The sequence below is a fragment of the Typopeltis vanoorti genome, chromosome 2 (assembly GCF_054136105.1).
Source record: "Typopeltis vanoorti isolate ZY-2024b chromosome 2, IOZ_Tvanoo_1.0, whole genome shotgun sequence".
In the NCBI taxonomy this organism is placed as follows: Eukaryota; Metazoa; Arthropoda; class Arachnida; order Uropygi; family Thelyphonidae; genus Typopeltis; species Typopeltis vanoorti.
In genome coordinates, this window is record NC_143550.1 from 54,694,506 (window position 1) to 54,720,770 (window position 26,265).

The 26,265-nt window shown below is 38.3% G+C and overlaps 1 protein-coding gene across 1 annotated transcript in view; it reads right to left on the reverse strand.

Annotated features, from left to right (window-relative positions):
• LOC150109022 (ubiquitin carboxyl-terminal hydrolase 31-like) overlaps positions 1 to 26,265 on the reverse strand; it is a 240,241-nt gene that overhangs the window by 42,656 nt on the left and 171,320 nt on the right. The window contains exon 6 of the mRNA XM_090401494.1: positions 1,091 to 1,202. Within this exon, the coding sequence (XP_090257620.1) occupies positions 1,091 to 1,202 (112 nt within the window). The remainder of the gene's footprint in view (positions 1 to 1,090; positions 1,203 to 26,265) is intronic.

Sequence of the window (26,265 nt, forward strand, 5' to 3'; positions counted from 1 at the left end):
GTAACTTCCAGGGATGGCCTCTTGTCATCACTCCTTTCCGCTGTTCAACCAAGCGAAAGAACTCCCCAGTGTTTTGCTATATGTTCACTGATGCCTTGTACATAAGGGATAGTAATGCACGTTATTTCTTCTATGTTTGAAGAGGAAGACATATTAAAACTATTCAAAGTTCTTTTAATGAAGCAATTCCTATTGCTTCATTAAAAGTTCTTTCTGTAAAAGATCGTCTGAAGAACAAAAGGAGTGGGCCCGATGAACCAGTGTTTTAATAGTTCCTGCCTTTTGACTGGGATGGTGATGAGATTCCGCATGGATATAATGGCCTGTATGAGTCTTCTTTCTATAAACTGAGAAATGTAGGTTACCATCTGGTTGGCGAAGAATTAGAAGATCTAAAAAGGCTAACTACTTATTTGATTCTACTTCTAGGGTAAACTTGATCCTAGGATGAAATGCGTTTAACTTAGTAAGAAATTGTTGAAGTTCATCCGAAGAGCCATTCCATACAGCAAAAATGTCATCGACATATCTGAACCAATGAGTAGGTCTGGGAGAAATGTTGTCAAAGATACGTTGTTCAAAATATTCCATAAAGAAATTGGAGATAGCAGGAGAAAGAGGATTACCCATTGCTGTTCCTTCAATTTGTTGAGACAACTTATTTTTAAAGGAAAAATAACCAGAATTTATAACAAAATCAAATATGTTTACAATGTATGTAGGAAATTCGTGTTGTAGTAATTCAATGTTTTCCGAAAGAGGCACATTTGTAAATAAAGAAACAACATCTAAACTGATCATGATATCAGAAACGTCCAAATGAAGATCTGAAATTTTATTTTTGAAATCCAAAGTATTTTTTATATAAGTATATACAGTTTGCTGTACACCCACCTGAAATGCACATACAAAACACAAAACAATTTGTAAGGTCTCACTCAATAGAAAATTGTAATATGACAATATGACACAATCTGTCTGGCATTCAGCATGAACATGTTAATGAAAGAAAACTGCATTTCTTGTTTTATTGATTAAATCTATTTTTCTTAAATACAAAGTATAGTTCTAACTCACTAGAAATTCTTACATCTAAAATTACATCATTCTGCACTGAATCACCCATTTTTTTAAGTATTCCTTTCTGCAACTCCTTAAAAGTAGCTTCTCTTGGAATCTGAACGATAAATGGCAAGCCAAAGCTGAAATTTAAAAAATGTATAAATTTAAGTTGAGAATGTAAAAACAACATTTACGATACTGTCAAATTTTAATATGAACCAAAAAATAAAAAAATAAAAATAACTTTTGAAAATTATACTAGGAATGTTAATAAAAAAGTTAATAATGATGTAATTTTTTTCATGTAGTACTGTCATAACCTGTACACCCCTTGAGGGTAGTACACGGCAGGAATTTGATGATGATGATGTATATCAAAAGATGATACTTAAACTACAAAGAACATATTCAAATGATTCTTTCTAGTTCTTTACATTAATGGATATTAATGTAAAGAAAAAAAAATCTAGCATGGATGTTATTAATCCATCATTCTTATAGCCAGGTAGGAACAAAACTTAAAAAAGTTTCAAACTTTACCAGAGGGCTTATGAGAATATAACTTCAGTATGAGTTGCCTTGGTTTGTACTATTTAAAAGAAATGGACTCTGCCCAGCAACCTGTATATATATTCACCTTTTATCAGTGCTTTCATTTATTGCAACTAACTGGGCCTCTTTTAACCTCTTGGCTCTTCATAGGAACACTGGGTCAAACTTTAGTCAAGTACAAGCAAGCAAGCAAAATCTGCTATCAAGCCAAGTCACAGCTCTATACAGTGACAGATAACAAAAACCCACCATGTGCCAAACATGCCAGGTAGCAGACAAAGTCAACTGATGTGCACAAGTCTACCATTCTCATCAGAGATGCTATATATATGATGTTTAAAATTATTAACTGACTTAAACACAGAGAAAAAATACAGAGATTTAATAAGGTTTTACTACTAGTTTCATCGGAAATGCTAACTTTGTCAGGTGAATACAGTACCATGGAGAAAACAACATGCTAAAAATATATTGTACTTTAGACAAAACAAAGTTTAGAACAAGTAGTCGTTGTGTCTGAAATTGAGTCCGAGCGTTAGTTCTGGCATGAAGCACTGTGTGTGTGTGTGTGTGAATGATATCATGAGTGTGCCAAAACTGGATTACAGTGCTATGTGAATTGGGCAGGCTGTAACTGAGATTGCAGTTTAGATGGGAAGGGTCGAGAGCTATTTCTTTGGATTCCAAGATATTATTATTACCCCAAGACCTCATGGAGTCAAAGACTCATCTGGGAGGTCCTTTTATCACACACACACACATCACATCATACCGTGTCTTAAACACATTCAAACTCCTTGCAGACACCACACTCTCAGGCAAGGCATTCCAATCATTCACAACTCTGCATGAAAAAAACCTGCCTCTCACTCCCCTACTCACACCCTCTTTATACAGTTTCCAGGGATGACCACTGGTTCTCCCCTGATCTCCCACTATTCTCAGTAGAACCTCTCCACCATTGATCTTATAACAACCCCTTACCAACTTGTAGGTCTCTATCATATCTTCCCTCTTCCTCCTCTCCACCAGACTCTGAAAATTACATTTTCTCAATCTTTCCTCATAGTCTTTCTAATTTATTGCAGCATTTATGTATGTTTGAACTTGAGTGCCAGTCTATTTGATGTTGTCATCCTTCAACATTGGTACTGGCCGAGAATAAAATGTGGCTGAATAGGGCACTAGCACGGACTCTGTTATAAGAAATGTCACGTTGGTGTTCTTCTAGTCGGAGAGAGATGGACTTTTCTGTCTGGCCATAATATGGTTTGCTGCAACTGCAAATGATTTTGTATAGTCCTGGGAACTGAAGAAGGTTGTGTTTTACTTTAGGATAAATGAGGTAAGATTGGAGTTTTGGAAAGGTGGAGAAGCGAAGTTTTTGCAGCTGCGGCAAACCATATTATGGCCAGAACAGAAAAGTCCATCTCTCTCTCTCTCTGATAGAAGAACACCAATGTGACATTTCTTATAACAGAGTCCGTGCTAGTGCCCTATCAAACTACGTTTTATTCTCGGCCAATACCAATGTTGAAGGACGACAACATCAAATAGACTGGAACTCAACTTCAAACATCCATAAATGCTGCGATGAATTAGAAAGACGTATCTTGGAATCCAAAGAAATAGCTCTCGACCCTGCCCATCTAAACAGCAATCTCAGTTACTGCCTGCCTGATTCACATAGCGCTGTAATCCAGTTTTGGCACACTTATGATATCATTCACATGCACAGTGCTTCATGCCAGAACTAACGCTCGGACTCAATTTCAAACACAACTACTGTTTGCTTTGTTTTGTCTAAAGCACAATATATTTTTAAGATGTTGTTTTCTCCATGGTACTGTATTTACCTGACAAAGTCGGCATTTCCAAAGAAACTAGTAGTGAAACATTATTAAATCTCTTGTATTTTTTCTCAGCGTTTAAGTCAGTGAATAATTTTAAACATGTTATTTAACCGAGTCAATTACTCTGTAAATATATGTATATATAGCTTCTGTACTCCAATAAGAAATCAGAATATTCTATAGTCTAATAAGAAATCTAGCATTTATGAAATTTCCTTTCTTCTAAATTTAAATTATCACTTTTTACTCTCATCTTCCTTATATAATATCACAGCCCTCTTTGCCCATGTATTTTGTTCCGAATATTTTGTGTTGTGAAATAATTTCTACCTGCAAAAAGAAGGCAGAGCCAACTTTTACATGGAAGACTTCGAGCAACGAGTTCTAGATTCAGCAAGCCTAAAGTCTGGCTCAAGATATGTTGATATTTTTGCCATTTAGCCCCCCCAGCCACGAAACACTAAATACATTCCTAAGTCACCTGAACAAACAGCATAAATGTATCCGATTTACCACCAAGATTGAAAGCAATAACTCTTTTCCTTTTCTAGACACACTTGTCACATGTCTTCCCTCAGGCTTCCTTTCATTCACGGTCTACCACAAAGCTACACACACACACAGGCCAATACATACATAAAAATTCATACCACCATCCAACACAAAAACTAAAGGTCATCAGCACCCTCAAACATAAAGCCCTAAAAATTTGCTTCAGTGAGCAGACACTGAACAAAGAATATGAAATTATTAGCCAAATATTTAGAAAAAATGTGACACCTCCAGGGAGTCCAAAGACTCATCGAGGGAGGGCATCTACTCTACAACTCTCTGTCTCCACCACTCAATCCACCAACTACAACGAACCGCAATTACCTTCATCATCTACACCAATGCCATCTATCACCAGCCACCACTAGTATTTTCACAGACAACAAATATCCATGCCCACAACGGGATTCAAACCCACAGCCTTTTGGCTGGAGAGCAGATACGCTAACCACTCAGCCAACCAGGCCAGCAAAAACTGCAGTGACCAGGATTCGAACATGGGTTATTGCAGCCACAATGCAATGTCCTAACCATTAGACTTTGCATTGTGGCTGCAATAACCAAGGCAATAAATACAACATTAAGGCAACCCTCAACCTGCAAAACTAAGAAGTATACTTGGCTCATCCAAAGATCCCCTTCCCTACCTTGTCCACCCAGGGGCTTACAAAATTCAGTGCACTGCAACCTACCCTACAGGGCAACAGGGCACCATCCTAATAAGAAAAAAATGAACTCAATGAATTTAATACTACATTAAATTCCACCACTGTTATAACAGGCCTGTCAGACCACGCACTTCAAGCAGGTCACAGAATCAACTGGAAAGGCACCAAGTCTCTACACCACAAATCTGGTTTGAAAGAAAGTTCAAAGAAGCCTATGAGATGCTGAAGCATCATCTGAATCTTAATAAAATTGATGGATTAATAATCCCAAGAATCTGGAGGACCCATCTACAATCTATATAGCATCCAGAACTTGATGGCAGAACTCCAACACAAGAAAACTGTAACATAAGAGAACTTTAGAATTTTTTAATGTAGTTCCACTACGAAACTTTATTTTTATTTCTTTAGGGTTTTTTTATTGTCTGTATATTAGTATACTGATATATATTAAAAAATATATATTTTTTGTTAATTTATATTTTTGCATATATTTTATGTGTTATTATAGCTAAATATTCGCGATTGCACGTTTGAAAGAAAAGGATGGTGGGCAAGAGAAGCAAAAAAATGTTAAAAAATCAGGAAAAAAGAAAAAGAGCGATTTGACAACCGTAACGGATGTTAAAAGGGACGAAAGTGAGGTGGAAAGAAACGAAATTGAGAGAACGAATGAAAGTAGAACTTGCGTAATGCAGAAATCGCAAGTAAAAAAAATCGAAAGAATAAATGATGGCGAAAGTTCGACGCATGTTGGACCGAAAGTACTGAAACAAAGAAAGATGAATGACAGTAAAAGTGAGAAGAATGATGGTGAAAGTTGGACGCATGTTAGTCCGAAAGTACGGAAACAAAGAAAGATAAATGAGAGTGAAAGTTGGACGTATGTTGGACCGAAAGTACGGAAACAAAGAAGGATGAATGAGAGGGAATGTGAGAAGAGGGGGTCGAGAGTTAGAAAGTTAGAAAGATTTAATGATAGAGAGAATGTGTCGCGAGGTTCGGAAAGTGAATTAGATTGGATGAGGCAAGAAATGAAATGGATGCGGAATGAAATTAAGAGAATTCAGGTCAAAACTATTAAAATATATCATGATGGCATGAAAGAATTAACGAAAGATGAGCGAGTGGCGTTGTATGGCGACTCCATTATTAAAGGTGTGCTAGAGGATAAAATGCACAAGGTATGTTTTCAGGCGGTAAAATAAGTAGAGTGATTGAAGCATTGGATATGAGGCGGGAGCGAGCAAAAGAGTTAATTGTATTAATTGGTACAAATGATTTGAGAGAGAACAAAGAGCATGTCAAAATGAATGTCAAGAGACTGCTTGGAAAGATAAAAGAGAATAGTGTGACAGGAAGGGTGGTCAGTGTGTTGCCTAGGTATGATTGTGGTGAAATGAGGCGGAGAGCAAGGATTATGAATGGTATTCTGGCTGAAATGTGTGAGGAGATGGGAGTACAGTTTGTTAATGTGTGGAATGAGTTTGAGGGACGAAGTGAGCAGTATGGGAGCGATGGACTGCATTTGAGTGGTTATGGTGTGAGTCGCTTGGAGAGACTGCTGCTGGAAGGTAGAGAAGTGAATAGAGAAAATGAATCAGATCGAGAGGGGAGTGATGTGGAAGAGCAGGAGAGTAAGACAGGAGAGATTGAAGAAGTGGAAATCAATGGAGAGGTGAGTGGTATGAGTATAGAAAATGAGAGAATGGGTGTGCAAGAGGAGCAGGGAAACGGGGAGGCCCAGGGTGGACAGGGATACACAGCGTGAGAAAGGTGGATGCTCCAAGAGGAGGTGAGAGCATGTGTAGGCAGGAAAGTAATGGGATGACCAGGGATCAAGAGGAAACAGATGTTGTTGCAAAGGGTTCTAAAATGAAGAAGCAGAAAGAGAAATGGCCCCAGTCCAGCATGGAGAGAGCACATCGAGTGAATGGTATCAGTGGAACTAGCTGTAGATCCAGAAATGAGTTGTTGTGTTTGTATACCAATGCTAGAAGCATAAGAAACAAGGCGGATGAAATGGTTGCACTAATTGTGTCTGTGTACCCAGAGATTGTTGGAATAAGTGAGACATGGTTAGATGAGGACGACATCCTGACAGGAATAGAGATGGAAAGGTATGATGTGTTTCGTGAGGATTGAAGGGATAAAAAGGGAGGGGGAGTGCTATTGATGATAGAGAAAGAGTTATGTCCATACAAGGTAGAGATGCAAGAGGGAAATAGGGCCAGTGGTTTTGAGGCAGTATGGTGTGAGATAGAGGTGAATGGAATCAAATACTTGGTGGGATGTTGTTATAGACCTGGTAATGTGGATGGTGGTGATAGTGAAATGTATAGTCAAATAAGCCAAGCAAATAAGAAAAGGGTGATCATTATGGGTGATTTTAATTATGGCAATATAGACTGGAATGAAGAGATAGCGACTGGAAGTAAAGAAAATGAGTTTCTTGAGTTTTTGAGGGATAACTACCTCAGAGAGTATGTAAAAGAGGGCACACAAGGATTAAGGGTCTTGGATTTGGTCATCTCATCGGAGGATGTAATTATCAATGAGGTGTCAAATCATCCACCAATTGGTGAAAGTGACCATGAGGTGATTACCTGGGTGGTTGTCAGCAGTGCAAGGACCCCTGTGAAAAAAGGGTATATGTGGAACTACAGGGGGGGGGGGGTGATTATGAAGAGCTCAGGAGACAGCTTGCAGGTGTAGCATGGAATGAGGAGTTAGCTGGAAAAGAGATCAATACAGCTTGGGGGATTTTCAAAAACTATTTAGTAGATGCAATGTCTAAATGTATACCATGGGTGAGAAAGTTAAATAAGGTAGGTGTGAGATGGATGAATAAAGAGATTAAGCATGCAATACAGAGAAAAAGGGCATTGTGGAGGCAGCATAAGAGAAGTGGAAGTAACCAATTTCATGAGGTCTACAAAGACCAGGCAAGGAGGGTGACTTGGTTGGTGAGAGTAGCTAAAGAGAGGTATGAACAGCAGTTAGCTAATGAAGTCAAAAAGAATCCTAGGGAGTTCTTTCGATATGTAGCCAGCAAAAGAAAGAATGATTATGGAAGGATGACATTGATTGGAGGAAATGGTATAAAGACAGCTGTTGCAGAATGTGTTGTGGAGATACTTAATGAGCAATTCATAAAGATCTTTCAATCTTGTGAATGTGACTTCATGGAGAGATTAAGAGCAGTTGATGATTGGGGAGGAGAGACTGACTGTAAGTGAGCAAGAGGTGTTTGGGGAGTTGAGTAAACTAGATGTAAATAAGGCTGTGGGACTTGATAATATATCACCACGTATTCTGAAGGAGTGTGCTAGAGAGTTGACACCTGCCTTGACATATTTTTTTAATACGAGTCTTGCACTTGGTCAAGTTCCTAAAGAGTGGAAAGAGGGCAAGATTGTGCCACTTCATAAAGGAGGTGATCGAACTCGAGCATCAAACTATAGGCCTATCTGTGTGTCAGGTGTTGTGGTTAAGTTGTTGGAGAAGCTTGTGAGAACTAGGATCCAGAGTTGGGTTGACAACAATGGTATAATCTTTGATGGACAGCATGGATTTGCTAAAGGGAGGTCATGTTTTAGTAATCTACTTACTTATTACAATAAAGTGACTGCTTCCTTGGACAGAGGAGAAGGATACACAGTAATATACTTGGATTTCGCAAAAGCTTTTGATAGAGTACCTCATGATAAGTTGACAGTCAAACTAGAGCAGATGGGGTTGGATATTAGATTAGTGCATTGGATTGGAGACTGGCTATCTGATAGGTATCAACAAGTTGTGTATGGGGGTGCAATATCCAGGAAAAGGAAAGTCATAGTGGAGTGCCTCAGGGGTCTGTTTTAGGGCCATTACTATTTAACTTATATATTAATGATATTGGTGAAGATTTGGATGGAGATATTCAGTTGTTTGCAGATGATGCAAAGTTGGGACGAACCATAAAGAGTAGTGAAGATGTTGTGGCCTTGCAAGAAGACTTGAATAAATTGAGTGATTGGGCAAGCAAATGGGGATGTGAGTTCAATGTTGCAAAATGTAAGGTTTTAAAATTTGGAAAACAAAGATGGGATGCAGAATTTATGCTTGGTGAGAATATATTGTTGGAAGTAGAGGAAATAAGAGATCTGGGGGTGATAGTGGATAAGGATCTAAAATTTAGGGGACACATTGCCAAAATTGTGAAGACAACACAAAGACTTCTGGGAATGATGCGGAGGACACTGACATGTAGAAGTAGGGAGATACTTGTTCCAATGTATAAGGCTTTGATTAGGCCACACTTGGACTATTGTGCCCAGATTTGGTCACCGGGTTTTCAGAAGGATGAAGAGATGTTGGAAAGGGTCCAAAGGCGAATGACTAAGGTAGTTTCTGACCTCTGGAATGTTGAGTATGAGGAAAGATTGAAAAGATGTAATTTGCAGAGTCTAGTGGAGAGAAGGAAGAGGGGAGATATGATAGAGACCTACAAGTTGGTAAGGGGTTGTTATAGGATCAATGGTGGAGAAGTTCTACAGAGAATAGTGGGAGATCAGGGGAGAACCAGAGGTCATCCCTGGAAACTGTATAAAGAGGGTGTGAGTAAGGGAGTGAGAGGCAGGTTTTTTTCGTGCAGAGTTGTGAGTGATTGGAATGCCTTGCCTGAGAGCGTGGTGTCTGCAAGTAGTTTGAATGTGTTTAAGACCCGATATGATGAGATGTGTGTGTAAGATAAAAGGACCTCCTAGATGAGTCTTTGACTCCATGAGGTCTTGTTTTAATAATAATAATAATAATTATTTTTTTTTAATTATAATTTTTTTCCACCAGAGGTTAGGCTAGGATAAATGATTAACAAAACATTTAGATTTATCTTACTTTTTTGTAATGTAATTCATCTTGTGTTCTGTATATTGTATGTTTTCCTGATGATCTCAACATAGTGATTAAAACGTCTAGCTTACTTTTTTAATTATAAATAAAGTAATTACTCCAACAATATGTTTCTGTCTCCATAAATTCTTCACTATGAAGGCTAAAGTAAGATAGCTAAAATGATAAAAAATTCTCTAACTGAAAAAAAAAAAGTGTGTGTGTATGAGTGAATAAATGTGAAAAAGTAAAAAAAAAAAAAATGTGTGAATACACACATTTTTTTTTACTTTTTTTTAGGAAATTATTGACAGTTTTAGTAATCTTACATTAGCTACCTACTAAGGTGGCACCTTTTAGAATTGCCTGTTATTGTTTAATTGCCTTTGTATAATCCTGTACTGAAGATGCCTATGACACATAATGAAAAACCTTTACAATAAATAAGTTGTTTTTGTGAGTTTTCCTACATTTTTATATTTATTTTCATTATACCAACGCAGGGTATTCCACTATTGAAACAAAAAAATAAAAAATAAAATAAAAACATTTTGATTGAGTTGACATTTAACCATATACAGGTTAAATGGTCCCCAGGTTATGGATGACCTGACTTACGGCATTCCATACTTATGAATCGGCTCCCCATAAGGATAATTAATAATTAAATAATTAAATTAATTATTCGGGAACTAGTTTCTTTCACACATGTAAACAAACCCACACTTCACTGCATTACTAAAGTAGCTCTTCCTGTTATTTGGAAGTCAAATTTAAGGGCTTGGTCACACTTGCCATATTTGAAGATTGGTTCTTGAACTATTTTATTCCTGCTGTGGAACATTATTGTTCGTAAAAGAAAATTCCCTTTAAAATTCTGCTTGTACTGAACAATGCTTCTGGACATTCAACATCTTTAGATGACCTTCACCCTAATGTAAAGGTCATATTTTTACCGCCCAACACTACATTATTACTACAGCCAATGGACCAGGGAGTCATTTCTGCATTTAAGGCTTATTACTTACAGCGTACATTCCTGCAAGCATTCTGGGCTACAGAAGATGATGTGATGACCTTGAGAGAGTTCTGAAAGAATTATAACATCCATGATGCCATCAAAAACATTGCTGATTCTTGGGAGGAGGTGAAGCAATCAACAATTAAAGAAGTGTGTAACAATTCTGTGACATATATTATGTCCTCTCCTGCAATTGGACATCAATGAAAATGATGTCATTGACTTACTAGAGTCCCATTCACAAGAATTAACCAATGAAGACCTTATGGAGATAGAGAAGAGGCTGACAGGAACACATAAACATGAAGAATCAGAAGATCCAGAGCCAAGAAAATAATGACAAAAGAATTAGCTGAAGCCTTTCATCTCACCGAAGCAGGATTTGCTAAGCTTGAGGAGTAAGATCCTACCATTCAGCAGTTTACAAAGGTTTACTGTGCAGTTAGTGAGAACATCAGCTGCTGCTGCAAGGCCATTTATGATGAGAAAAAAAAAAAGAAAGAAAAAGGCTGTGCAAATAACCGTAGATACCTTTTTCAAGAAACCAACTTTGGTGCGAAGCTCCCCTCCTCCAGAAACGGAATGAAATCCTGATTCTCCAGAGAGGACAGGCCATCCTCTCTATCACCATCCATCATCATCTTCTGATTAATGTTAGCCTCCCTTCTTGCCTCAGAAATGCCCCTTCCAGTAAACAAGACATTGATGAAACCTTTAATATTCTTGTTTGAAATTTCTCCTATCTCCTATCTAAACATTTTGTATGAGTTTGTTTTTATGCTCTGTTTGTTTGAATTAAAAGAAAAAGCACAATAGTTTCTGTAACTTATTATTACAGTACAGGGGTATTATTATTATTATTACTGCATATGCGCTGTTCATCAGGGATCAGAGTTACATACAAATCCGACTTAAAGACGTTCTCAGGAACGTATCTCGTTCATAACCCAGGGACTGCTTGTGTAACTAAAAACACAGAAGCAAAGCTTTTCGTGGCTGTTGACATCCAGAAATTCCAATGTATTAGTATGTCATAACAGAAAGTGCTAATAACAGAAGTGCTGCGGACACGATTCGAAGAGCTCCTGATTCAGATAAGTTTTACTAGAAATAATTAAGTATATATGCGTAATTGTTTAAGTAAGAGCGGCTGTAAACATTGTACGCTACTGATATTATTAGTGTGGGGGTTTTTTCTTGTCTAAACTAAATTACGAAATCGTTATTATTAGACCTAGTAACCTGCAGAAAAAAAAAAAATGGCGGCAGCATTGTCATTCCATGCTTTTAATTTAGATTTCAGTCGTTTCATTAAGTGTGAGGTCTGTTATATGTATTCCTTCGATTACATAAATGATTTGTGGATGTTTAGTGCGGATGGAAGAAGGGTGTGTGCGAAGTGTGACCTGAACGAGGAACTGATGAATGCGAATATGAAATTGATGACAGAAAGTGCTAGTACCGATTGTGTCACGAGTGCACGTTTGAAAGAGAAGGATGTGAGAAAGAGAGGCAAAAAAATGTTAAAAAATCAGGAAAAAAGAAAAAGAGCGATTTGGCAACCGTAACAGATGTTAAAAGGGACGAAAGTGAGGCGGAAAAAAACGAAATTGAGAGAACGAATGAAAGTAGAAATGGCGTGATGCAGAAATCGCAAGTAAAAAAAATCGAAAGAATAAATGATAGCGAAAAAAGAATGAAAGATGGCGAAAGTTGGACGCATGTTGGAACGAAAATACTGAACCAAAGAAAGATGAATGACAGTAAAAGTGAGAAGAATGATAGCAAAAGCTGGATGCATGTTAGTCCAAAAGTACGGAAACAAAGAAAGATAAATGAGAGTGAAAGTGAGAAGAATGATAGTGAAAGTTGGACGTATGTTGGACCGAAAGTATGGAAACAAAGAAGGTTGAATGAGAGGGAAAGTGAAATGAGGGGGTTGAGAGTAGAAAGTTAGAAAGATTTAATGATAGAGAGAATGTGTCGCGAGGTTCGGAAGGTGAATTGGATTGGATGAAGCAAGAAATGAAATGGATGCAGAATGAAATTAAGAGAATTCAGGTCAAAACTATTAAAATAAATCATGATGGCATGAAAGAAATAACGAAAGATGAGCGAGTGGCGTTGTATGGCGACTCCATTATTAAAGGTGTGCTAGAGGATAAAATGCACAAGGTATGTTTTCCAGGCGGTAAAATGAGTAGAGTGATTGAGGCATTGAATATGAGGTGGGAGCGAGCAAAAGAGTTAATTGTATTAATTGGTACAAATGATTTGAGAGAGAACAAAAAGCATGTCAAAATGAATGTCAGGAAACTGCTTGGAAAGATAAAAGAGAATAGTGTGACAGGAAGGGTAGTCAGTGTGTTGCCTAGGTATGATTATGGTGAAATGAGGCGGAGAGCAAGGATTATGAATGATATTCTGGCTGAAATGTGTGAGGAGATGGGAGTACAGTTTGTTAATGCGTGGAATGAGTTTGAGGGACGAAGTGAGCTGTATGGGAGCGATGGACTGCATTTGAGTGGTTATGGTGTGAGTCGCTTGGAGAGACTGTTGCTGGAAAGTAGAGAAATGAATAGAGAGAATCAATCAGATCGAGAGGGGAGTGATGTGGAAGAGCAGGAGAGTAAGACAGGAGAGATTGAAGAAGTGGAAATGAATGGGGAAGTGAGTGGTATGAGTATAGAAAATGAGAGAATGGGTGTGCAAGAGGATCAGGGAAACGGGGAGGCTCAGGGTGGACAGGAGTACACAGCGTGAGAAAGGTGGATGCTCCAAGAGGAGGTGAGAGCATGTGTAGGCAGGAAAGTAATGGGTAACCAGGGATCAAGAGGAAACAGATGGAATTGCAAAGGGTTCTAAAATGAAGAAGCAGAAAGGGAAATGGCCCCAGTCCAGCATGGAGAGATCACATCGAGTGAGTGGTATCAGTGGAACTAGCTGTAGATCCAGAAATGAGTTGTGTTTGTATACCAATGCTAGAAGTATAAGAAACAAGGCGGATGAAATGGTTGCACTAATTGAGTCTGTGCACCCAGAGATTGTCGGAATAAGTGAGACATGGTTAGATGAGGACGACATCCTGACAGGAATAGAGATGGAAAGGTATGATGTGTTTCGTGAGGATAGAAGGGGTAAAAAGGGAGGGGGGGGAGTGCTATTGATAGAGAAAGAGTTATGTCCATACAAGGTAGAGATGCAAGAGGGAAATAGGGCCAGTGGTTTTGAGGCAGTTTGGTGTGAGATAGAGGTGAATAGAATCAAATACTTGGTGGGATCTTGTTATAGACCTGGTAATGTGGATGGTGGTGATAGTGAAATGTATAGGCAAATAAGCCAAGCAAATAAGAAAAGGGTGATAATTATGGGTGATTTTAATTATGGCAATATAGACTGGAATGAAGAGATAGCAACTGGAAGTAAAGAAAATGAGTTTCTTGAGTTTTTGAGGGATAACTACCTCAGACAGTATGTAACAGAGGGCACACGAGGATTAAGGGTCTTGGATTTGGTCATCTCATCGGAGGATGTAATTATCAATGAGGTGTCAAATCATCCACCAATTGGTGAAAGTGACCATGAGGTGATTACCTGGGTGGTTGTCAGCAGTGCAAGGACCCCTGTGAAAAAAGGGTATATGTGGAACTACAGGGGGGGGGGGTGATTATGAAGAGCTCAGGAGACAGCTTGCAGGTGTAGCATGGAATGAGGAGTTAGCTGGAAAAGAGATCAATACAGCTTGGGGGATTTTCAAAAACTATTTAGTAGATGCAATGTCTAAATGTATACCATGGGTGAGAAAGTTAAATAAGGTAGGTGTGAGATGGATGAATAAAGAGATTAAGCATGCAATACAGAGAAAAAGGGCATTGTGGAGGCAGCATAAGAGAAGTGGAAGTAACCAATTTCATGAGGTCTACAAAGACCAGGCAAGGAGGGTGACTTGGTTGGTGAGAGTAGCTAAAGAGAGGTATGAACAGCAGTTAGCTAATGAAGCCAAAAAGAATCCTAGGGAGTTCTTTCGATATGTAGCCAGCAAAAGAAAGAATGATTATGGAAGGATGACATTGATTGGAGGAAATGGTATAAAGACAGCTGTTGCAGAATGTGTGGTGGAGATACTTAATGAGCAATTCATAAAGATCTTTCAATCTTGTGAATGTGACTTCATGGAGAGATTAAGAGCAGTTGATGATGGGGAGGAGAGACTGACTGTAAGTGAGCAAGAGGTGTTTGGGGAGCTGAGTAAACTAGATATAAATAAGGCTGTGGGACTTGATAATATATCACCGCGTATGCTGAAGGAATGTGCCAGAGAGTTGACACCTGCCTTGACATATTTTTTTAATACGAGTCTTGCACTTGGTCAAGTTCCTAAAGAGTGGAAGGAGGGCAAGATTGTGCCACTTCATAAAGGAGGTGATCGAACTCAAGCATCAAACTATAGGCCTATCTGTGTGTCAGGTGTTGTGGTTAAGTTGTTGGAGAAGCTTGTGAGAACTAGGATCCAGAGTTGGGTTGACAACAATGGCATAATCTTTGATGGACAGCATGGATTTGCTAAAGGGAGGTCATGTTTTAGTAATCTACTTACTTATTACAATAAAGTGACTGATTCCTTGGACAGAGGAGAAGGATACACAGTAATATACTTGGATTTCGCAAAAGCTTTTGATAGAGTACCTCATGATAAGTTGACAGTCAAACTAGAGCAGATGGGGTTGGATATTAGATTAGTGCATTGGATTGGAGACTGGCTATCTGATAGGTATCAACAAGTTGTGTATGGGGGTGCAATATCCAGGAAAAGGAAAGTCATAGTGGAGTGCCTCAGGGGTCTGTTTTAGGGCCATTACTATTTAACTTGTATATTAATGATATTGGCAAAGATTTGGATGGAGATATTCAGTTGTTTGCCGATGATGCAAAGTTGGGACGAACCATAAAGAGTAGTGAAGATGTTGTGGCCTTGCAAGAAGACTTGAATAAATTGAGTGATTGGGCAAGCAAATGGGGATGTGAGTTCAATGTTGCAAAATGTAAGGTTTTAAAATTTGGAAAACAAAGATGGGATGCAGAATTTATGCTTGGTGAGAATATATTGTTGGAAGTAGAGGAAATAAGAGATCTGGGGGTGATAGTGGATAAGGATCTAAAATTTAGGGGACACATTGCCAAAATTGTGAAGACAACACAAAGACTTCTGGGAATGATGCGGAGGACACTGACATGTAGAAGTAGGGAGATTCTTGTTCCATTGTATAAGGCTTTGATTAGGCCACACATGGACTATTGTGCCCAGATTTGGTCACCTGGTTTTCAGGTCCAAAGGCGACTGACTAAGGTAGTTTCTGACCTCTGGAATGTCGAGTATGAGGAAAGATTGAAAAGATGTAATTTGCAGAGTCTAGTGGAGAGAAGGAAGAGGGGAGATATGATAGAGACCTACAAGTTGGTAAGGGGTTGTTATAGGATCAATAGTGGAGAAGTTCTACAGAGAATAGTGGGAGATCAGGGGAGAACCAGAGGTCATCCCTGGAAACTGTATAAAGAGGGTGTGAGTAGGGGAGTGAGAGGCAGGTTTTTTTGTGCAGAGTTGTGAGTGATTGGAATGCCTTGCCTGAGAGTGTGGTGTCTGCAAGGAGTTTGAATGTGTTTAAGACACGGTATGATGAGATGTGTGTGAGATAAAAGGACCTCCTAGATGAGTCTTTGACTCCATGAGGTCTTTTTTAATAATAATAATAATAATAAAGTTTTTTGCCGGCCTGACTGGCTGAGTGGTTAGCATACCCACTCCCCAGCCAAAAAAAAGCTGTGGGTTCAAATCCTGCCGTGGGCATGGATGTTTGTGATTGTCTTTGGAAAAACTAGTGGTGGTGGTCGGTGGTAGATGGCGTTGGTGTAGTTGCAGTCAGTTGGTGGATTGAGTGGAGACAGAGTCGTAGAGCAAGTGATGAGTTTTTGGACTCGCTGGAGGTGTCAAATAATAATAATAATAATAATAATTTATACAGGCTGTGATTAAAAAACTTCAGTAATGCATTTTTAATGTTCACTTCGTCATTTAGCTATCAGTTGTTATCCCCTTTGATGCAATTTCCCAGTGTGATATAACAATGGTGACTCTGCTGGAAGCATTTTTGGAATGACTGTTTTCTGATCATGAATATATCTAGTGTCTCTTACTAGATTATATTGAATCGTGACATCTCCTACTTTTTCCGAAAAAAAGCAAGTAGCTCTGTAAAAAGCAAGTCATAGGGTGTAAGAGTTGGGGAATGTGCTTTATGCCAAAAGAATGTGGCCAGAAATTGTTGCACAAAGAAAGTAGTGAGCAGGAGTTATCAATGTAGATCAATCAATATCCAATGCATCACAGGATGCTGGGCATTCAGAAATTCTATTGCAACAGCACGTCAACTTAATGGCAAACAGTAAGAATCTAAAAGAATAAGGGAATCATTTCATAGTAAAAGAACATTCTTCCAATCTTCTGTTCAAAAATGGTCTACTCTTTTTTTTTTAAACCTTAGAATAACCTGGCTCATTTTAAACATCAGATGATGCTTTACAATCATTCTTTATTGTTCATATACTATAAAATAAGACATTTCCATCTCTGACTGGGCTTTACCGCACATTAGTTGCCTGGGAAAAGGCTTCAAATTGCAGATCTGATGGGAGTAACTTTATCAATTATTTTTTAATTTTATCAGAGTTAAGCTCAACTCAGAGAGAGAGAGAGAGAGATGATAGGATTTTCTCTCTTTGCAACTCAAGTTCTACCTCATACTAAACAAACTAGCTATATTTACAAACATAACATAATAATGCCAGTGACCTGACATATATTATGTCCCAACCTGCAAATAACTAAATACTTAACAGGCCATAAAGTTCAAGACTCAATGGTTCCAGATGATAAATAGAAAACTGAAGCAAGAAGTCCACATAATGAATAACAAATAAATGTTAACCATAAATAATGATTATGTAATCAGTATTTGCTGTCAAATACTCTCTATAGTTTAATTATTTTTTCTTTTACTTTTTGTGGCACCTTATGCCTCTTATAAGAGTCTAGATATATATACTAATAAATTCAGAAACCTATAATGAACACACATTTTAATATTCCATAAGTGTCTATTTATATTCAGTGTTTTTTAGCTAAAACTTAATCTTCTGCAAGTACTAAACATTAATGTCTAAAGCAAGCATAATCCTGTTTATATCTAGTTTAAATTGCTATATTTAAAGCTTGAGATATAATTGTGAGATGAATAGAGTGGGGGGGGGGGGAAATGAGAGGATTACTTGTTTCACTTCATACAATTTCCAATAAACGCTTATAAATTCATACAAAATTAATTCAGAAATTTCTAAATGTCTTGGCATTTCTTTATAATATATTTTCAGTATATTATCCTCAAACTTATAATACCTTATTAATATACCAAGCTTATCATGGCACATTTCCTCAATCCCCTCGACATTCCAGCCAGTCCTTGTCTCCAGACTATAAGAAATCAGAGCTGTGCACAAAAAAATCTAGACATGGCCTGATCAGTGCCTTGTGTGTGTGTGTGTGTGTGTGTGTAGATAGACCTTTATATATAGATAGACTTAGATATTGGCAGAAAGGTGGATGCTCCAAGAGGATGTGAATGTATGTGTACACAAAAAAGGGAAGAAGATGACCTGGGATCAAGGGAAAACAGTTGAATTTGAAGAAGGTTCTAAGATGAATAAGGAGAAAAAGAAATGGCTCAAGTTAAGCATGGAGAAGTCACATCAAATAAGTGGTATCAGTGGAACTAGCTATAGATCCAGGAATAAGCTGCTGAGTTTGCATATAAATGCTAGAAGTGTAAGAAACAAGGCAAATGAAATGGTTGCATTAATTAAGTCTGTTCATCCAAAAATTGTTGGAATAAGTGAGACATGGTTGGTTGAAGATGACATCCTGACAGGAATAGAGATGGAAGAGTATGATGTGTTTCATGAGGATAGACAGGGTAAAAAGGGAGGCAGAGTGCTATTGATGATAGAGAAAGAGTTTTGTCCATACAAAGTAGAGATGCAAGAGCATCTCTACTTTGTATGGACATAACAATCATAGTGCAGACAGTATGGTGTGAGATAGAGGTGAATAGAATGAAATACTTGGTTGGATGTTGTTATAGACCTGGTAATGTGGATGGTAGTGACTATGAAACGTATAATCAACTTAGCCAAGCAAATAAGAAAAGGATGATCATTATGGGCAATTTTAATTATGGCAATATAGACTTGGATGATGAGATAGCAACTGGAAGTAAAGAAAATAAGTTTCTTGAGTTTATGAGAGACAACTACCTCAGACAGTATGTAACAGAGGGCACACAAGGATTGAGAGTCTTGGATTTGATAATCTCATCAGTGGATGTGATTATAAATGAGGTGTCAAATCACCCTCCAGTTGGTGAGAGTTACCATGAAGTGATTACCTGGGTGGTTGCCAGCAGTGTGAGGACCTCTGTGAGAAAAGGGTATATGTGGAACTACAAGGCTGGTGGGGAGCTCAGGAGACAGCTTGCAGCTTGCATGAGCTAACTCCTCATTCCATGGAATGAGGAGTTAGCTGGAAAAGAGATTAATGAAGCTTGGGGGATATTCAAGAACTATCTAGTAGAAGCAATGTCTAAATTTATTCCAAGGGTCAGAAGATTAAATAAGTGTGAAATGGATGAATGAAGAGATTAAGCATGCAATACAGAGAAAAAAAGGCATTATGAAGGCACCATAAAAGAAGTGGTAATAACCAATTCCATAAGGATTACAAAGATCAGGCAAGGAGGGTGACTTGGTTGGTAAGGGTAGCAAAATAAAGTATGAGCAGCATTTAGATAATGAAGCCAAAAAGACTAGGGAGTTGTTCCAATATGCAGCAAGAAAAAAAAAAAAAAAAAATGATTATGGAAAAATCACACTGATTGGAGAAAATGGTATAAGGATAACTGCTGCAGAAGATATAGTGGAGATACTTAATGAGGTTCATAAAGGGCTTTCATTCTTGTTAATGTGACATGGAGAAATTGAGAGCAGTTGTTGATGATGATGGGGAGGAGAAACTGAATGTAAGTGAGCAAGAGGTGTATGGAGAATTGAGCAAACTTGATGTTAATAAGACTGTGGGACTTGATAATATAAGGTGTCCACAAATGTTTACCGTGATTATAATATATTATAACTGTTCAGTGGATACTTGAAATGGAACACAAAGTTAGACTTCAATGCATAACATATAGGAAAAAAGTCGATGAACAACTTCAACACGTGCACTGCCGGTAACACGTAAAATATTCAAGCAGTAATCAATAACATGCCACACATTCCCCAACATTTGTTGTGTGACTCCTTCAACTGCATTTCTGATATGCTATCGCAAAGTCACAAGGTCTGGAACTGGTGTTGCATAAACAAGATCCTTAACATACCCCCAAAGAAAAAGGTCTAGGGATGTAAGGTCCGGTGACCTCGGGGACCATGGGATTGGACCATCTCTGCCAATCCAGCGATTCGGGAATTCTCGATTAAGACGAATGTGAACATCACGAGACCAACGAGGGAGGAGGGTTCCATCGTGCTGAAAGATAACATTTGGTTGCATCTCCGTAGCTGGGGAATGGCATAATTATTGAGCATGTCTAAGTATACATTTCCATTAATTTCTTTTTCAAGAAAGAAGAAATCACTCGATCATGCATTAGTCCACACCACACACACACGTTGAGTTTTGGACTAGCTCGAATGTGTTCTCTTATGGCATGTGGGTTTTCAGATCCCCAGATCCTTACATTGTGTCTGTTGACTATTCCACTCACGTGAAATGTTGCCTCATCAGAGAAACAAACATGCTGCAAAAAATTATTATCCTCATCAATGCGGTGAGGATTCTTCACGCCTTGGACGATCATCTGGCTTTATCTCCTGGACAATTTGGACTTTGTACACAAACAATTGTGTACCACTTTGTGGACTGTACTCCTTGGCATTTGAAGTTCTAGTGAAGCTCTTCTGATTGACTTCTGTGGCTACCGGGTGAAGGCAGTTTGAACTGCCTCAACTGTTTCCTCGGAAACCAATGGTCTGCCCCTGCTTGTACCCCTTATGAACTGAACCTGTTTCTAAAAACTTTGTCTTCCATGACTTAATGAGCTTGACATCAAGTGGGTTCTTTCCATACTGTGCCCTAAACATTCGCTGCACTGTAACTGGAGATTTTGTTTCTACCAGCCACAGAACACATTGCGCTTTTTCCTGTACTGAAGCCATTTTTAAAGAAAATCAGCAGCAGTTCTCCTGGTGGCAAAAGCAGTATACTGAAGATACTAGTATGGAAACTTTATGAGTGCCCAAGTTTACCTGCAACAAAATTTATTCAGTTAGTTTCATTGTTAAAATATTATAGCGAGTTGAAATCATGGTAATCATTTGTGGACACCCTGTATATTGCCACGTATTCTGAAAGAATGTGCCAGGGAGTTGACATCTGCCTTGACATATATTTTTAATATGAGTCTTGAACTGGGTCCAGGTCCAGTTCCAAAGAAGTGGAAGGAGGGCAAGATAGTGCTGCTTCATAAGGTAGGTGATAGACTCAAGCCTCAAATTATAGGCCTATCTGTGTGTCAGGTGTTGTGGTTAAGTTGTTGGAGAAGACGGTGAGAACTAGAATCCAAAATTGAGTTGACAACAATACTATTATCTTTGGTGGACAGCATGGATTTGCTAAAGGGAGGTCATGTTTTAGTAATCTACTTACTTATTACAATAAGGTGACAGCTTCCTTGAACAGAGGAGAGGGATACACAGTAGCATACTTAGATTTTGCAAAGACTTTTAATAGATTACCACATGATATGTTGATAGTCAAACTAGAGCTGACAGGGTTGGATATTAGATTAGTGCACTGGATCAGAGACTGGCAAAGATTTGGATGGGGATATTCAGTTGTTTGCAGATGATGCAAAGTTGGGATGAGCTATGATGAGTAGAGAAGATGTTGGCCTTACAAGAAGATGTGAATAAATTGAGTGAATAAGCACAGGAATAGGGATGTGAGTTCAATGTTGCAAAATGAAAAGTTTTAAAATTTAGGAAACAAAGATGGGATGTAGAATTTATGCTTGATGGGAAGATCTTGGGGTGATAGTGGATAAGGATCTGAAATTTAGGGGGCACATTGATAAAATTGTGAGGACAACACAAAGAATTCTGGGAATGATGCAGAGGACACTGACTTGTAGAAGTAAGGAGATTCTTGTTCCATTGTATAGGACTTTGATTAGGCCACACATGGACTATTGTGCATAGATTTGGTCACCTGGTTTTCAAAAGGATGAAGAGATGTTAGAAAGGGTTCAGAGGCGACTGACTAGGTAGTTTCTGATCTCTGGAATGTTGAATATGAGGAAAGGTTGAGAAGATGCAATTTACAGAATCTAATGGATAGGAGGCAGAGGGGTGATAATGATAGAGACCTACAAGTTAGTAAGAGGCTGCTATAGGATTAACGTCAGAGAGGTTTTAATCCTGATCTCCCATTCCTGGGGGAGATGAGGAGAGAACCAAAGGTCATCCCTCAAAGTTGTACAAAGAGGGTGTGAGGAGGGGGAGTGAGAAGGTGGTTTTTTGCATGCAGAGTTGTAAATGACTGGAATGGCTTGCTTGACAGTGTGGTATCTGCAGAGAGTATAAGTGTGTTTAAGGTATATGAAGAGCTGTGTATATGACAAAAGGACCTACTAGATGAGTCTTTGACTCCATTGGGCCTTGAGATAATAATAATAATTTATAACAGTGCTCAAGGTATAAACAACACCAGAGGAAAATTAATTTATTGAACTTACTAATATTTTGATGAATTTCTAACCAGCATCTTCAGAGCACAAATTACAACTGTGGTAAACACACACAACACTCAATTAGAATGTTGTAGAAAAAAGTCAAACTGTAACTGAAAAGGAACTAATGTCCTCTAGGGACTGGATAATAATGAAGTTAATTCAGAGAAGTCAGGCTAAATGTGAACTTAGAATTACTGTCTAGATCTTTAGCAAATTAATGTAGCCCTGCTTGTTGAGTTAAGGGGGGGGGGGTACTTCATACCAAATGTTAATTCCTACCTGATGTCACTCATGCCTATAGTGACTTCTGTGCAGCACGATTGTCTTCTTCAATTTAGACCCATGTGAATGAATACCCAGAGCACAGTTTGCCATACAGATTGTCCAAAGTAGACTAAATTGCAGGCGCAAAGAATGCTATATACTCCAGATGTGCAAAATGATGAGACTGATCATTCAGTCTCATCCATCCAGGCTGTGTCAGATGAAAGTTGTAGCTGGATATGTAGTTTTGAAGGTATCGTGAAGATTACATTTATGAAGAACTATAGAACACTAGCTATATTTTCAGATGTACCCCATATACAGGGGATAGGAATTGTGTGTCATGTCACCAAGGTACCTGAGTTTGTTAACAAGGGCTGTGTCATTTGAACAAATAGCATTGGCACTGTGTGTGTTTTCGCGGTGGCATATTATTGAGATAGGTGATGGTGTGATTTTTAATGTAAGTACCTTTCAATATGTGTGTGTTTTTTATAAACAGAAAAGAACAACAGAACCATTAGCTAGTCATTTAACTAATGTGTTTAGAAATGGGAGACAGATGTTATTTTCTTTTTCTAGTGAAGTGTATTTTTGAATGTTCAATATTTTTGGATAGTGGCAGTGGTTTTGAGTAGTATAGTGTAGGGTAGAGGTTGATAGGATGAGATACTTAGATGTTGCTATAGGCAGGGAAATGTTGAGGGTGGAGACAAATAAATATATAGGCAAATTGGCTTGGTGATCACCTGAGTTTCAGCTAGTCACATGAGAACTTCTGTGAGGAAAGGATATATATATGTAGAACTACAAGACCAGTGATTATGAAAAACTTAGGAAACAACTTCAACTTAGAGCTACACAGAAAGAGGAGTGGGGGAGGGTAATCTAACACCACTGTGTTTAGGTCTGCAGTCTGGTCCCCTCTCCCAACTGAAGTCAACTGCTTGGATTTTTGAATCCTTGCCTTCTATTAAACAAAACTGTGGTTCCTCTGTCTGTTCTCTTAAGGTGGTTATTTCTGGACGATAGGGTTCTCATTGCCAAGTTCTTTTAAAATAACTGCTGAGCACTGTATGTTCTTAATGAGGAGGGGAGGGTTTGCACAGTTTCTGGGTGTTTGTAGCTTCATCTTTAGCACCTGCTCCATATTCCTGGTGTAGGATGACTTATTTGGCATCTGTTTGTTGAGCTGATAAAGCTAAATGCTTTATCAGCTCCTCTTTTTGCAGAGCCATTCATGAAGCCCATTTCTTCTGCTTCCTCTGTATTTCTTTCATTTTTCTTTATTGCTTCTACTGACTTGTCTTTAATAAGATCTGACAAAGCTGCAGATACTTGTACTGTTTCCAGTTCTTCTGTGTCATCTGGAAGAGGCACATTCTCTGGATTGAAAGATGCCTGACTGCTGGTTTCATATCAAGCAAGGGAGTTTCTTTTTCTTTTTATATTTCCAAAGAAGTCTTCTGGAAGTTGCTCTTTTTCTTCAGTTGTCTTTCTGGCTCCAGAAAATGTTAGCAAGAGTTGTGCTCTCATTAGATATGAAGACTGAACCACCAACCTTTTCTACACAAGTCTTATACAGACAGGTACTGACTGTGTACTTGATCTGCATTTCTTGCAAGATGTAGGGCACTGTCCTGAAATATGTCCCACCCACCCCTCCCCAAGCAATTAAAACATTAAGCTTTAAGGTAATCCTCACCCAACTGGTTGAAGATGCCACAATGAAGACAACACAATAGGCCCTGGATAGTTTGCTACTACTCTTACTGCCTCTATGATGAATAATTGGAAACCTGCTGCTTTATCTCAAAGGTAAAATGGATGCTATCTGATTTCCATTCTTTCTCTTTTGGACATTCTTCTTGCACATGTCCTTGAATATTCCCGATTTGGAAAACACTTTAAATATTATATCATTCAAATTTTTCAATGTGCTATATCAGGAATCTCTCAATTTTCATTGAGAAAAACTTGGTTCTCAATCATTGCAGGAATGATTAATTGGTCTTTATCTTGAAACCTGATAGTAGTTTGTTTCTGGTGATGAAATTCCATGCAATGATCTGGTAGTGACTGCCACCAAAAGATTTAAAGGCATACATGTTGGTTGCCCTGGCTACCTCTTTTAATGTTTTGATGACCTCTCTTATTTCACATCATTCATTTATTTCAAAAATTATGATTTTGACTCTGAAAGGAAGAGAACTCATATTAAATTTTCTCAGCATTAAAGAAAAAAAAAAAAGACCTAATGACCTGATGAATATCCTGTGGCGAGATCTTAAGATTCACCATTAGCAAATGAGGCGCTATGACTTGTAATTCTGTTCTAGTAATAGCATTTGCAGAAAACAAAATCCTGCACTTCTTTAGTGAGAGCAGTACCTGCAAACAAAAAACTCTGCACTTTGAAAGTGCTCACAAAAGAAAATGAAAACAAAAAATACTGCTCAATAATGAACGACTACGTTCTCCCCCCCTCCACACACACACACCGTCTGACACATACACAGAAAGTGAGTGGAAGTGAAGGTATGCAATGATCAAGCATTTCCAAAGGCGAGATGTGCCTTTGCTGAAGCAAAAAGGCCAAATACATCCAAATGAGCACAAAAAAGAACCTATAGTAAGTTCTTTTCGCTATACACTTTGGTATTAGGTCTAGCTACTCACTGATGAAGCCTCAAAAAAGGCTGAAACCGGTCTGGGTAGTGACCTCCCTCCATAATGTAATAACAGCATACATTTCCTAGGAAATGTGTTTTTACATTATGGAAAATACCTAAGAATAGCGATCTGAACTTCCTCCACCTTTGCAACGAGTTGCCCTGGTATTGTACTACGTACTAGGATCACTTGCATTGGCTAACGCTAGTGTCGCCGATACTTTATAGTTTACTATATTCGGCAAGCAACTCTCTGATTCCAATCTTTGAGTTTCTTATTCGGTTTTAAAACTATGCGGGATTTAATATCCCCTTAATTTAAGTAATGTTTTCATTGCCGAAATGAAGCTTATTAGCTCTTTATACTTAAATAAACCACATTTTTGGAATGAGCACACCTCGTATACGCTGTGGTAAAAGAGATTAAAACAAAAATATAATTTCTTTCAAGTATAAGAGACTGTTAAGCTAAATAGGCGATTGTTTTCAGACAGGTATCAGAAGGTTGTGTATGGAAAGTTGGGGGGGAGAAGTGATATTCCAAAAGAGGAAGATCAGTAACAGTGTGCTGAGGGATTAGTTTTGGGGCCATTATTGTTTAACTTGCATGTTAAATGACAGACAGGCCTAATGGGAATGCAGCTGTTTGCAGATGATGCAAACCTGGGAAGAACTATAAGGAGCTGAGCAGATTTCATGTATGTGTATGCAGTACAGTAACGAGGGTATGAAGCGCCTGTGGCAAGTGTCTAACTTGCATCCCCCTAACCCAAAAATGACAAAAATTTTGAAAAATTTAAATGTAACAAGTTAAATTTTACTAAATGCAATATGTTAAATACTTACTATTAA